The sequence below is a fragment of the Bolinopsis microptera genome, chromosome 1 (genome assembly GCF_026151205.1).
Source record: "Bolinopsis microptera isolate Bmic1 chromosome 1, MBARI_Bmic_1.0, whole genome shotgun sequence".
Lineage (NCBI taxonomy): Eukaryota > Metazoa > Ctenophora > Tentaculata > Lobata > Bolinopsidae > Bolinopsis > Bolinopsis microptera.
In genome coordinates, this window is record NC_087072.1 from 7096501 (window position 1) to 7109462 (window position 12962).

Below are 12962 nucleotides of genomic sequence, written 5' to 3' on the forward strand. Positions count from 1 at the left end.
AGTTTGTTTGAAGAAGAATCTTTCCATGGGATGGCAAGTCCCCATTCATCGCGGCCCGCTAGTTTAACTGGCTACCTACCTAAGCTATGTGACCTATGTTGATTGTTGAGTTTCGTCAAGACTTGACGGGGCCATCACATTTTCTGACCACCGCACATGACAGTGAAGTAAAGTTTCGCTCGTTTCGCCAGCACAGCAGAGAGTTCGTATTTGGACTTTGGAGGAGTATATCCCCTGATTGGCGGCTAATCAGGGAGAGACAACATGAACTTGGTGAACTTATATTTAAAGTGCTCGAGATCTTAAATGACATTCAGATGGTAGGGGATCAGATTGCACAATTTAGGTCCCTGAACTGCAAATGGGTTATCAAACAAGGTGAGGTTTGCTATTGAACTGGCTCTACTTTTTGATGGAATAACTGCTGAATTTCCAAGCCTTTGGCGTGAAATATGGTACAGGTACCATAGTTCGAGACGCACGGAAGTTCGACAAACCCTAAAGTTCGACTTTGTCGAACTTTGGTGCGCTACTTGGACTATAGTTCAACACGCACTGAAGTTCGACAAGACTGTCGATTGTCGAATCTCAGTTCGCTACCTGAACCGTAGTTCAGGTCGTACTAAAGTTCGACAAGAGAACTGCGATTGGGTAGATAAGATGAATCTTCTAATTTAGATTAGCTTTCAACTCAGTTTCATTCTCTTTTATTTCATTACGTTTGAATTTAATGATATATTTTCATTGGACAATTATGAGTCACATATAATAAAGTTTGATAATGTTAATAGAAACTGTACATGTAATATAAATAATATTTAAAGTCAACAAGCAACCATGGATCCAACACACTTCAAATAATCCATTCTTTCGAAGTCATCATAATTTCATAAGTCAGGATAATGTTGTTCAGCCTCCTGTCGTAGTCCTTCCACTTTTTGTGTTGAGGAGGTGGGTGACCAGGAATAAAGGTGATGGTAGAAGACATGATGTTTGATACTAATGTTGTACCTTCATGGGCTTACATAATAGTATATACCATCTCAGCATACGAGCTTGTTATCCCGACTAAATTCCGATGTAATCCCATAGCGTACAGCTACAGTTATATGAGTAGTACCACGAACACCAGCCCTCATGAATACCACATGAACTGTTCGATTACAACGAACTGTTCGATTACAAGCAGTAAATGGAGGGAAAATATTATTATTAACTATATTTGTCGAACATCCGTGCGTGTCGAACCACAGTAACAAACAATGAACAGTGAATCGAATAAAGAGCAAAAATATGTTAATGAAAATTTCACTGATTGATTAATTATAGTTATATCAGAAATATATAGAACGTCCAGATCATAGCTGGTTTTCCCTTTGAGGATTTCCCGATATAAGTTTATATATACATAAGTGCCGAGTCGATTCTTACACAGATGACAGACTGCTGGGCCCATTGGCGAATTTTGTAATATAATTATTTAATCAGTGGGATTTCCATTAACGTATGTGTGTCCTTTATTCGGAGATTACTTATTACATTATGTTGTTTGCAAAATCTGTAATCAGTAACCCGTACCATTTTCTGGTAACGCAAGGGATATTCATTAAAAGATACATTTTAAAATTTAGATTGGCCTGTAATTCAGTTTTTTCATTGAACAATTTTGAGTTAAACCTCAGAACCATCCATGAGTTTTCATTTGGGAGTCTTAAAATTGGCAGATTGCCTTCTTTGTCTGCCTAGTTCTTGTTCGACAACAAAAATACAAATTGGCGAATTTCGTAATACATATAATAATTAATTAATCAGTAGAATTTTCATTTACGTATGTGTGCCCTTTATTCGGAGATTACTTATTACATTATGTTGTTTGCAAAATCTGTAATCAGTAACCCGTACCATTTTCTGGTAACGTAAGGGATATTCATTAAAAGATAAATTTTTAAATTTAGATTAGCCTTCAAATCAGTTTTTTCATTGAACAATTTTGAGTAAAACCATAGAACCATCCATGAGTTTTCATTTGGAAGTCTTAAAATTGGCAGATTGCCTTCTTTGTCTGCTTTGTTCTTGTTCGACAATAAAAATACAAATTAGTTTGATTCAGAGGCAAAATGTAGGTGCAGTAATATTTTGCCATGGTTGTTGTACCCCAGTGTATTATATTCCTAGTAGTTCTAGACTCTAGAGCCCTTTGGCTCTCCAATCTGATTGGAGATGTTTCAGTCAAAGTTAATGCCATTGCTAACAACTTAATATCACCGCCGATTGAAACTCCAGTGAACCAGTCCCCTGAAGATCAGATGCCCAACTTTTCTCCGACGATCTTATCCCTCTCAGTGATACAAAATCTCAAAGTTTCGACCGAATTTTAAGCGTTGTCAAGCGATGGCTTCTCAACGGAGAAAAGCCACCAACTATTCAAGCATTCAGAGCGCCTAAAGAAATGGTTTCTTACTTCAAACAATTCAGTTTGTTGAAACTGGCGAACGGCATTATAATGCGGAAATGGGTGCCTGTGAAAACAAAGTGCAGGAGGAAGAGAGATGGCTTATCTGCGTACCCGATGAGAATAGAGAAGCCGTTCTGCAGATGTGCCTCATTGATGGGAAACCACCCAGGAATAAAATTGACCCTGGACATTTGTCGCAGATACTATTATTGGCCTGGAATGTCCCCAGACGTAGAGTTGTTTGCCGAAGCTTGCTTCACGTGCGGAAGAGTAAAACAACCGCAGGCTTACTCCCAGGCCAAAAGAAAGCACATCATAGCTGATCATTTCAACGACATTCTCGTGTTAGACCACATAGAACCAGAGAAGCTTGGTCTGACAGCTTCAGGAAACAATTAGTATATCCTCAGCATGACCGATGCTTACTCCGGATACGTTGTTGCTGCAGCCACCAACATGAACAGTCAGAAAACAGAACAAAACATTGCTTTGATTATGCATAACTGGGTACTGATTCACGGTGTCCCGAGAGAGATAATCAGCGATAATGCCCGAGGTTTCCGCGCAAAATTCTATCAGGCCTTGCTGAAGTCTCTGAACTGCAAAATACATGTATGGTTAACCTTATGATTGTCGATCTTCATCGAAAGCTGAGCGAAGGGGGGCCCTGAGCGAACCAACAAACGGCTTAACCAAAGTTTGAGACTCGTCATAGAGGGTAAGAATCCCAAAACTTGGGACAAATGCCTGAACTATATTTGTTCATCACTCAACAGCTTAAAAAGCAGAAACACTGGATACACTGCAAACTTCCTCGTTTATGGACACGAGCTCAACACTCTGTTAAGCCTTCTACTGGAAAATGGTGACCTGAAGGATCTCTCAGGAAAAGATGAACCTGCTTCCTTAGATAAAAAGGCATTATTATATGATCTTCATTCTGCTTATCGTAGTGTAATCCATAAGGTTAGAAAGAACATTAACGCCTACTACGCTTACTCCGACATGAACTTTAATAATATAATTAAGAATCCTCCATTTAAAGCCGGGGATTACTGCTACGCATACATTTGCACCTAGATGGCATGGGCCGGTGGCTGGCGAAGTGTCTATTTATTCAGGAGATCCCTTAAAAGTGCTTCCCGCGTGTTGTTGTACCTGGAACCTAGATTGAGTTCCTATTTCACCTTATTAACACTGTTTCAGAATTGAGATATTTTGTGCGTGTCTAGGGATCTCTTTGGTGAGATTAGTTGTTGTATAACTGTTTAGCTGACTTAGTTTATATTCTTATTTTATTTTACCCTTTTTAGTTTTTAGATGATTTATGTTATTTGCATGCTCATGTTATAATAGAGTTTGAAGCAGTGTTGCGTTTTGGGGCTTTGTAATACTATGACTGCATTGCTTTGAATTTGAATTTCTGATGTTATTGATTTTCAGTGCTATGTAACCTGGCAGTAACGTTGAAAAGGACTTTGAGGGGGTCTGTAGTCCCCCCGCATAGTATGTTTGTGTATCACTGATTTGTAAACTGAAGACGTAAATGTTCGTTTTGTAACTCAATCTCATAGTTAAGCGATTATATTAACTTCGATGAAATTTAGACACCCACCAGTGAGAGTATCGCCCACCAATTGGCTAATAAAGTTAAGGTCGCTCGAGTAGATACAGCATACCAGGAGGATCTCCATTGTATATATAATATATCGGGCCGAAGAGTAAGGTGATCCTGAGTGTTGGGTGTTCTTCTCTTCTTCTTTATTGAGCGTGGACGTGGATATCCAGTCTTGGTTGCTATAGGGAAGGTTTTTTGTGAACGTATTTTCCTGTGTATTGAAGGGGTTAATGGCGTCCATCAATTATACAATTGGATGCAAGTCATTAGTATAATATGAGCGACAATGGTGGGTCGAGCAGGATCGAGGTGAGTGGTAAATTAGATCATCTCGCTCTATAAAAAACAGCGATAGCTGAAACGAGAGCAACGGGTGCCGCCAGTTGGTAGCTAAAGTAACTGACCATTATAGTCTGCGTGACTCTATGGTACTACTACTAGTCGCTAAGCACCGTGCTGGCGGCCCAACAGAAGGTCCATTGTTTTATTACTTCCGATAAACTTATCCTTTCTAGTTCTACGTTCGTTTTATAAATCTTGTTGCTCTTTTTCCGATTAGTATTACGTAGTAACGGAGATTACTACAATGGATTACGTTGCAGCTTGATAAGTTACTTATACCGATAATTTACCGATACTTTTTACTGCATCAAAAACAAATGTCAATCACAACCAAAGTTATGAATAGTCATAGCGTGAGCATGAGCACGTGCAATCTCTTGATGTTGCTAAGCAACGGCGCAGTTAACCTTATATTATGTTGCCTCTGAAGTTTGATTCTAGATACTCATTTAATTTTCCCATTCTTTTAAGACGTAATCATAATGCCAAGATCAGTGAGTTATTGATAGTTCGAGACGGCGATGACCAACGACTCTGTTTCCACCTCCGAAAAGAAAGACGGTGCGGGAACTGTTATCAGCAATCCAGCAGCGCAATCGATAGATGAAACCGATTTGACAGACAATAATCAGTCGAACCTTGCTGTTACTTTGCCTGAGTCAGCTAAACGTACCTCAACAAGAAACCGATTAACTGGGATAGGGTTAATGATCTTAACGAGCCTATTAGCTACCATTAATGGATCAATAGCAAAGTATCTCCATATCATCCCAACTGGAGAGCTGGTTGTCATTACAGGGATATATTCGGTGTGCACTTTCAGTGTCGTCATCGCCATGAACGGGATCTCTATATTTGAGTTTACAAGCAAAAAGCTGGTAGCAGCGAGGGTGATGGTCGGGACTGTCTCTTATCTAGCGAGGGTTTGGAGCTTTCAGATACTCCCTCTGGGAGATGCCGGTGCTTTGGTTTCGACAGGACCTCTCTTCGTAGGATTTATCGCAAGGATCTTCATCAAGGAAAAGCTAACTTTGGTTGACATCCTAACCATGTTTCTGGGGCTATGTGGTGTGGTTCTCATATCAAAACCGGGAATCTTTTTCAAAACGGACGAAGAGCAGTTGCCTTGGTTCTACTTCATGGTGCCTGTTTTCTCTGCTCTTTGCATGGCTGTGGTATACGTGATGCAGAGAAAATTGGGCGCAACGGTCAACAGTGTGACCATCTCTTTTTATATCGGGGTCGCCCAGCTAGTTATTGGAGTTGGCTACCAGTCGATTATTTCCGGCACTCCGTTCCCTCTGCTGCCTGACTGCTACACCCCCAGATACCTGCTCGTGCTAACAGGAGTGTTTCAAGTGGGGTATTTTGTGGTAGCCAATCTGACGTTAGAGTACGAGAAAGCAACCACCGCCACCCTCTTCAGAAATCTGGACACTGCCCTAGCTTTCCTTGTACAAGCTACTTTGTTTAGTGTGTCTATCGAGATGGTATCTGTGGCGGGAGCTCTACTGATAGTGTTGGGAACTGTTGGTCTGACCCTTGCTAAAATCTTTAACTTTAAATGTGGTGTCGAGTTTTGATTACAGATACGTTAATGAAGCTGGCAAAAAACTAGATTTTATATATTATAATAATAATAATATAACTAGAAATTTATACATCGCTTTATAGCCAAAAAGAACTCAAAACCCAAAGATTCAATTCAAGGCATCTAAAGCGACTCATGAACATGTACATAAGAACTTATGAGATAGTTATTATATATGATAGTTATAATATATTATATTGGTTCCTCTTTTCAGACTGGTTCGCTTCAAATTCGAAGAATATATATGACAAGAGACAGCGTTTGCACAAAATATGATGATTTTTGGATTAAAATTTGTAATAATAATTATACATTGTACGGAACAAAAAGGATATTGAGCTTTATTCATGAATCAAGTGTTATCAATCATGAAAGACATCGGACAGATAATCACGATAAGCACAAATGTGTAACATAGCAATTACATCAAATATATCCATATTATGTTAAGAAGAAACCCCAAAAATCACGCATCCAGTGATGCAGTAAGAAGTTTATAAACAACAGGGAACACCTCCCACGAATCAACAGCTATCTTCATAGTAGTGAACTGAGGAACACACAATATGAGAACAAAATGTTTGGGAGGCAGCCCAAACATGTAAAACCCGTTCTTGTCGTTCTTATTATCCGGAAGTTTAAAAGAACTGAGTTTAAGCCGGAACCCCTCTCCTGGACGCAGCTTACTGATCATAGCGTCACCATCTCCCCTACACTTCTGGTGCTGTTCACAGAACTCCCACAACTTAGAGAACACCAAATCAGGAGAGAAGTTGGAGAGAGGTAGGGGACAGAGAAGATCAACCATTTCAACAGACAGATCAGGCAGAGATGACCGGTAGTGGTGATTGTGTTGGGTGTACTCAATACCAGCCTTAATGGAAGTAGCCGCCGGGCGCAGAGTCTCCACCACCACACTGATTGTATCCCCAGATCTGAGTACCGGCACGTACACACTTTCTACTGCCCGGTAGTTGGGGTTCTGGGGAGTCAGCTGGAATTCCACACATGTCAGATACTCGTCATCACGTGCCAGGTGGATACAGTAGGAGAGGGATATTGTGAGGTGCAGGGAGTTCAGATACACGCTCATGTCAAACTCGGTGTAGCTAACTGCAGGGTTTATGTATTTCTTACGAGATATCGTAGAGCAGATCTTATCTAGCTTCAGCATCGGTCGTTCTGGGGATGGCGAGTATTTGGTTCCCTCAATTGAAAACATAATAAGACTATGAAAGCATGTCAGAAGTCATTAAAACCCGACAAATGGCTCAGGAATGGTTATAATTATGGTTATTATTAATGGTTATAATTATGGTTATTATTAATGGTTATAATTATGGTTATAATTATATAAATATAATTTCAGATCATGTACCTAAGTAAGTGCAAATACCACCCTGCTCTGCCCCTTGAGACATGAACTTGGTAGCCCCAAATAAGGAGGCCTGAAGTTTGCTGATACTGTAAGTCGTGAGGTATCGGTAGAGTAGTAACATGTAGGATTGTTGGAGAGGGAACCTGCTTAGAGCGCGGCACAGTGCAGCCAGGTCAGGTGTGAGGGTCGTCAGCTTGGGATGGTGCATAACTGAGCTGGGTGGACATAAAATATTTAATCATGGATTTTTATTGGCGTTCAGAAATCCATTGTACACTCACCAGTGAATTGGGAAATTTACAATATAAATTTGGGTAAATTGACAGGACTGAGCTACTTATAACGTTATTACTTACTTGATCATATCGGTGAGGGCAACAATTTGTTTAGAATCCAGGTCCTCCTCCTGTGCTAGTCTAGTGCAGTACCGTATAACAGGTGTAGGGCTGTAGGTCAGTAAGGTCAGGTAGTGCTTGAAGATCGTCATGTAATGATCAGAAGCTGATTTGAAAGTAGCAACAGGTTGCGTGGTTACAAACTCAACCAACTGTAGCAGAACCTGAGGTGATGGTAGATTGAAGTAATATGATATTTATTCACAGGACATAAGTTGAGTCTGATTATACATGCAAACGAGATAAAAAATATAATCTAAAGTAACATCGATCAAAAGATATCTAAATTGCTGCTTTTTTCTCTGCTTAATAACAAACCTCTAAAAGTGTTGGAGAGTAGAGATGGAAAGGTATTGAGTTGAGAAAGTTGACAGCATACAGAGCATACTTCGGCTGATCAAACAACATTACTCTCACAGTCTGCTCAATTTCTCTTAGAGTCTGGTCTCTCTTCGAGTTATGGTAAATCTTCCAAACGACCCGAAAAAACAGACTGGGGTACGTGCCACCAATTTTAAAGAAGAAATGCTTGTGAAAATCAAGGAGAGCGGTCATGAGCTGGCCACTTTCTTCACACTCCGTGTGGTGCGACATTGCGATGATCTTCAAAGCTGTCATCTCGCGAGAGTCAAATGCCTGCTTCTTAAAAAGCTCTGGACAGTACGCCTTTTGCTGTAGGAGGATGTGAAATGCAAGCATTTGGAGGTGCGGTTTAACATTACTTGTTTTCAGTACAGTTCTACAGGCCTGAGTGACATGATCGTCAGAGAATATTGTTGGGTTGTAGATTATGCTATGAGGTGAGTTTTGGGAGAGGTCTGGTATTTTCTCCAGTAGTTTCTTTGTTTTCTCCGGTGGGAACATACTGACACAACGCCTGGATTTTGAGATACAATTTTAAAAGGTTAACAGTTAAAAGACCAATCCAATTCAAAGAAGTAAATTAACAGCATGCAAATTAGGACGATTTCTACTCTTGAAACAAGTATACAAGCTATATTGTATACCTAAATAGCATTAGAACTGATCATAGAATACCTTAAAACATTAGGCCCAACAGTTTTGCTCTCAGCAAGGTTCTGTATAACAAAGTCATGTTGGTCAGATGTGACAGCCCCAGAGACAAGGAGACAGTTGTGATAACTTGTTAAGAACTCGCTAGAAGGGGATGTAGAGTACATGTGCAAATAATCAACCTGTAGTGAGCATCATGAAATTAGTAAATCGTATGGATATTACCTTCCATGAATACTCTTATAATTTACCAGTTACAGCATCATAAAAATATGAGAATATCACAAAGTTTGTCACCTTCTTGACCACAGAAGAGATCTCACTCAATGAGCTGTAAGCCAGAACACGCACTAATACATTGATAGAATCATTAGTTGTAACAGCGTAGAAAACAGCAGCCACATTATCTACTATGTCTTGGTTTGACCTGTAAACATGTTGGTTTGGAGCTATGTGGCGTTTGTATCTAATCAAGCAAAAAATGGTACCTAGTTATCATCAATATGTACAAAAACATTAGCACTACTTAAGAGTCATGAAAAGACAAAATTGTTGCAATGCAGCGATTATACTATTGGGATTCAATGATTGATACTGTAGATTGATTACACATTACAGTCCAAACTTCAAATTGATGTTATTGTTATGATATGAAAATAATTTAAATTTAAAACAATGAAATCAAAATGATCATCACACATAATCACCTGACATTGAGACATACATTAGTACAGTTATTGATACTTGTGGGTGCAGTGGTAGACAGTCATTTCAGTGAGTAGCAAGATGATTTCAGACAGGAGCTTTCCTTTTCCTGATCCTGCTGACACTTGTCTAAGCAGGCAGCTTATGATTTCTTCCTGAGAACATTTTGATAAATTATACACTATTACAGAGACAGGGCGAGGAATATGTCTATTTTTGCAGTTGATGAGGGTTCTCTAAAATAACAATGATTTTTGACTTTATGGTATATAAAAGTATAAATGAACACTTTTAGACAAGTACCAGAATGGTTCTATTATTGCAATACAATCTGCATGTATAATCGAATGTCATATATTAAAGATGGATTCTAATTCATATTAACTTGAAGATTTTGATCTGATAGCAGATGAACCAACCCCCTTAACTTCTTGCAGCTTTCCAAAGACATGTCATTTTGTATCTCATAAATATACTGTTTGACAGTTCCACGTAAAGACATTACAATACCTGACAAATGAAATCGATCATTATCAAAATTCAAAGATACGACTACATTTCAAATGCTAAATAACTTATAGATTAGACTGTTAGACAAAAATGCTAGGCTGATGCCAAAATTTTATCAGAGACTAAAAACAGTCACAATTAAATTGATTCACAAATCACATCCAATATATCCATTCAGCTAGATCAGAACGAAATATAAGTTAAGAGGGCAACCCTAAGAAAGAGCCAGGACAGACTTAATCACCAAAAGATCTGTGTCTATTTACAATACTCAATGTTACTAGGCAGAGAAATTTCTTGACCAGTACAAGCAGTTACATGCAGTCCATAATTGCGAATAAGTTAAAAAACGAACCCTTAACATCCCGAAAACCCTACTTTAACATTGCTTGTTCCTCGAAAATCGTTACCTGGAAATTTCTCTCAACTTTTGATTCATTTACGATTCTATCATAAAAATTTAAGGGTGCCATTAAACTTTCGTATAAAATTAAAAACAATATACACATAATATAACAATTACCCTATATAAAAATTCAATATAAATTCAATAGAAAACTAAATAAACACCCTTTAAGTAGTATAAGTAAGCCAGTTTAAACAACTGGCTCCAAATTTATATCTAATTCTGCTATTTTTACTGCACTACTACTTTTTAACCCTCTCTCTCCTCTAACATAATGCTCTATTTGAATCACATCTAAGTTATGGTATAAGTGTTTGGGGAGTTGTCCTCAAAGAACGGTCAAATGATAGTCTTTTTATCACACAGAAGCACTGTATAAGAATCCTTTTTGGTGATCTCGACTCATATCTAGATAAACAATCAACATGTGCAAGAACTAGACCATATGGCATGCAAATACTAGGCCATAAACATTTTGAAAAGGAGCATACGAAACCCATTTTTAATAGGTTAAAAATTCTTACGGCTCAAAACTTGTACAAATATCACTGTATTTTAGAATTCTCTAAGATTATCAAGTTCGAAGGATCAAATATAAGATTATCAAGTACCACTGCCCATACTCCCTTTATGAGGCTATCAACATTTCAAACCGTGCAACGAGTCTAACAGTTATTCTTCTAAATAAATCAAATACCTTTTTGTTTAATGCAGCCAAGCTTTGGAACACTGTTCATAAAAAAATTTTAACTTCAAGCAATTGTCTAGAAACTTCCATTAACTTGATAAAATTGAGAACGAAAGCACTATTAATACAATCACAGGCTGCTGACTTAAAAGAGACTTGGACTCCAAACAATTTTAAGTTACAGTAATTTAATCTAATTGCAGCAGCACATAACATAATTTAAACTATTGCTATCATTATTGTACTACAGACTGAAAATATCTCAGATCTATTTTGGGCGTTTTTAACAACTTGTATTTGTAATTCTTAAATATTAGATATCCTAATTTATAACTTTTTAATCAGAGTGAATTAATAATTGATATTTGATAATTTATTTATTTATTTGATAGTTTAGTCTGATATTGATATTAATATTGATTATATTGATATTGTTATTATTGAATGAAGCTAATTCCAGACATAAATAATACTACTTCTATTAACAAAGGGACTTGGAGTATAAACGACCAATTTTGCATAATTGTCTTTCCAACCAAGAATTCAGGAGGCAAGGGTGGGTGCGTAAACTTTATGGTCTGCACTCTCAGATCCTGTATCACCCTGGATTCATTTCGACGTATTTTTGGTAAAAGTATACATATACTTTCTGGTCACTCTCTTGCTACTCCAAGTCCCCTAAGATATATGGTCTAATGTTTGCACTAGTTATATATATAAAATATGTTTTTGTCTGCTTTAACTGATACTAAATAAAATTGTTGTTTTCTTGAAATAATAAAATATTCAAACAATATACACATAATATAGCAATGACCCTATATAAAATTCTGTAAAAATGGTACAAATTTAGAAACTGAGGTAAAAATAAAAATAAAACCCTTTGTAATAATATATATAAAAACCACTAAATCACATCACAACAAAAAGTAGTTTAGACCCCCATCCAACTAGAGCACTCCATGACCTTTTAGGGTTTAAGAGTGTTGATCAGGTTAAGGTCCAAATCACTTATTGCCGTGGGTGGAAGGGTTCTGGTACCTCTGTACCCCCTGATAGAGATTATACAGGTTCTGAGTAGATCAAAACGCAGTCTGCGTCTGACAAATGACATCACATCACAATACCGTTGGCCTTTCTTTAGGCTGATCTTTTCAGCGAGATGTTTTAGAAACTGTGAAGCCTCAGTTGCCATTCCTCCTGTAGTACTGAACACCATGACCAGTGGCGTGAAGGTAGCCTTTTCAACATTGAGGACTCTGTCATTGTACTCACGTTTTTTGCTTTTCTCGTGAGATTGGTACATCTGTGAGATGCTCTTGTCACTGTTGGACTGGGCTTGAGGGTGAAGTACCCTTACATCTGTGAATGCCCTGTCCAGCGGCGACCAAAACGATCTCGCACTAATGTCCAGTCTTGCACCATCCTGTCTATTTGTTCCATTAGATAGTTCAAGTGTGTGAGGAACGGAGAGAAGCTGGGGTTCTGTTTCAACGTCTTTGCAAACAGTGGTTAGGAGTTCAGCTATTGTATCTCTTAGTGAATTGTGTCTAAGTGAAACGTAGCCTCCGATTTTGCAGGTTAGAGTATGGTTGATATGATTTTGATTTCCACATACACATAGGGAACTTCTGTTAGCTGTAGACAGTGTAAGATTATATCTGAGTGAGAGGGCATCAAAGAATTCTTGTTTGTTAAGGACGTACCCACATGCTTTTAGAGGGAGTGTGGATAACCAAATGGATGCTCCTTTTTCACTAAGGAGTTCTAATTGCCTTTGTGTTGATGGGGATACCTCATTCATAATAGTTTCACGTTGGTGTTTGTAAAGCTCTTCCTTACGCTTCTTTACTTCACTTA

The 12962-nt window shown here is 38.2% G+C and overlaps 2 protein-coding genes across 3 annotated transcripts; one reads left to right on the forward strand and one right to left on the reverse strand.

Annotated features, from left to right (window-relative positions):
- The first annotated feature begins 4936 nt into the window (after nt 1-4936).
- On the forward strand, nt 4937-5998 carry LOC134810932 (uncharacterized). The gene has a single exon (XM_063817663.1). The coding sequence runs from the start codon at nt 4937-4939 to the stop codon at nt 5996-5998; it is 1062 nt and encodes a 353-aa protein (XP_063673733.1).
- Nucleotides 5999-6269: 271 nt separating this feature from the next.
- Nucleotides 6270-9979, reverse strand: LOC134819474 (uncharacterized). 2 transcript variants are annotated; one of them, XM_063829429.1, is made up of 8 exons: nt 9884-9979; nt 9538-9653; nt 9091-9220; nt 8818-8975; nt 8098-8656; nt 7741-7943; nt 7385-7599; nt 6270-7188 (listed from the first exon to the last, which is right to left on the reverse strand). In XM_063829429.1, exons 1-8 carry the CDS (start codon nt 9947-9949, stop codon nt 6473-6475), a joined length of 2163 nt encoding a protein of 720 aa, XP_063685499.1. In that variant the 5' UTR covers nt 9950-9979; the 3' UTR covers nt 6270-6472. The 2 variants fall into 2 exon arrangements, with proteins under 2 accessions (XP_063685499.1, XP_063685502.1); XM_063829432.1 differs by having other exon boundaries at nt 9501-9653; nt 9884-9975.
- Nucleotides 9980-12962: the final 2983 nt, after the last annotated feature.

Bases quoted from the DNA above. Each gene is read 5' to 3' on its own strand.
- LOC134810932 (XM_063817663.1), top strand. From the start codon at position 4,937: ATGACCAACGACTCTGTTTCCACCTCCGAAAAGAAAGACGGTGCGGGA.
- LOC134819474 (XM_063829429.1), bottom strand. From the start codon at position 9,949: ATGTCTTTGGAAAGCTGCAAGAAGTTAAGGGGGTTGGTTCATCTGCTA. The intron at 9,654-9,883 runs GTTAATATGAAT...AAATGTTCTCAG, and splicing joins TATCAGATCAAAATCTTCAA to GAAGAAATCATAAGCTGCCT. The intron at 8,976-9,090 runs GTGACAAACTTT...TGCTCACTACAG, and splicing joins TCTCTTCTGTGGTCAAGAAG to GTTGATTATTTGCACATGTA.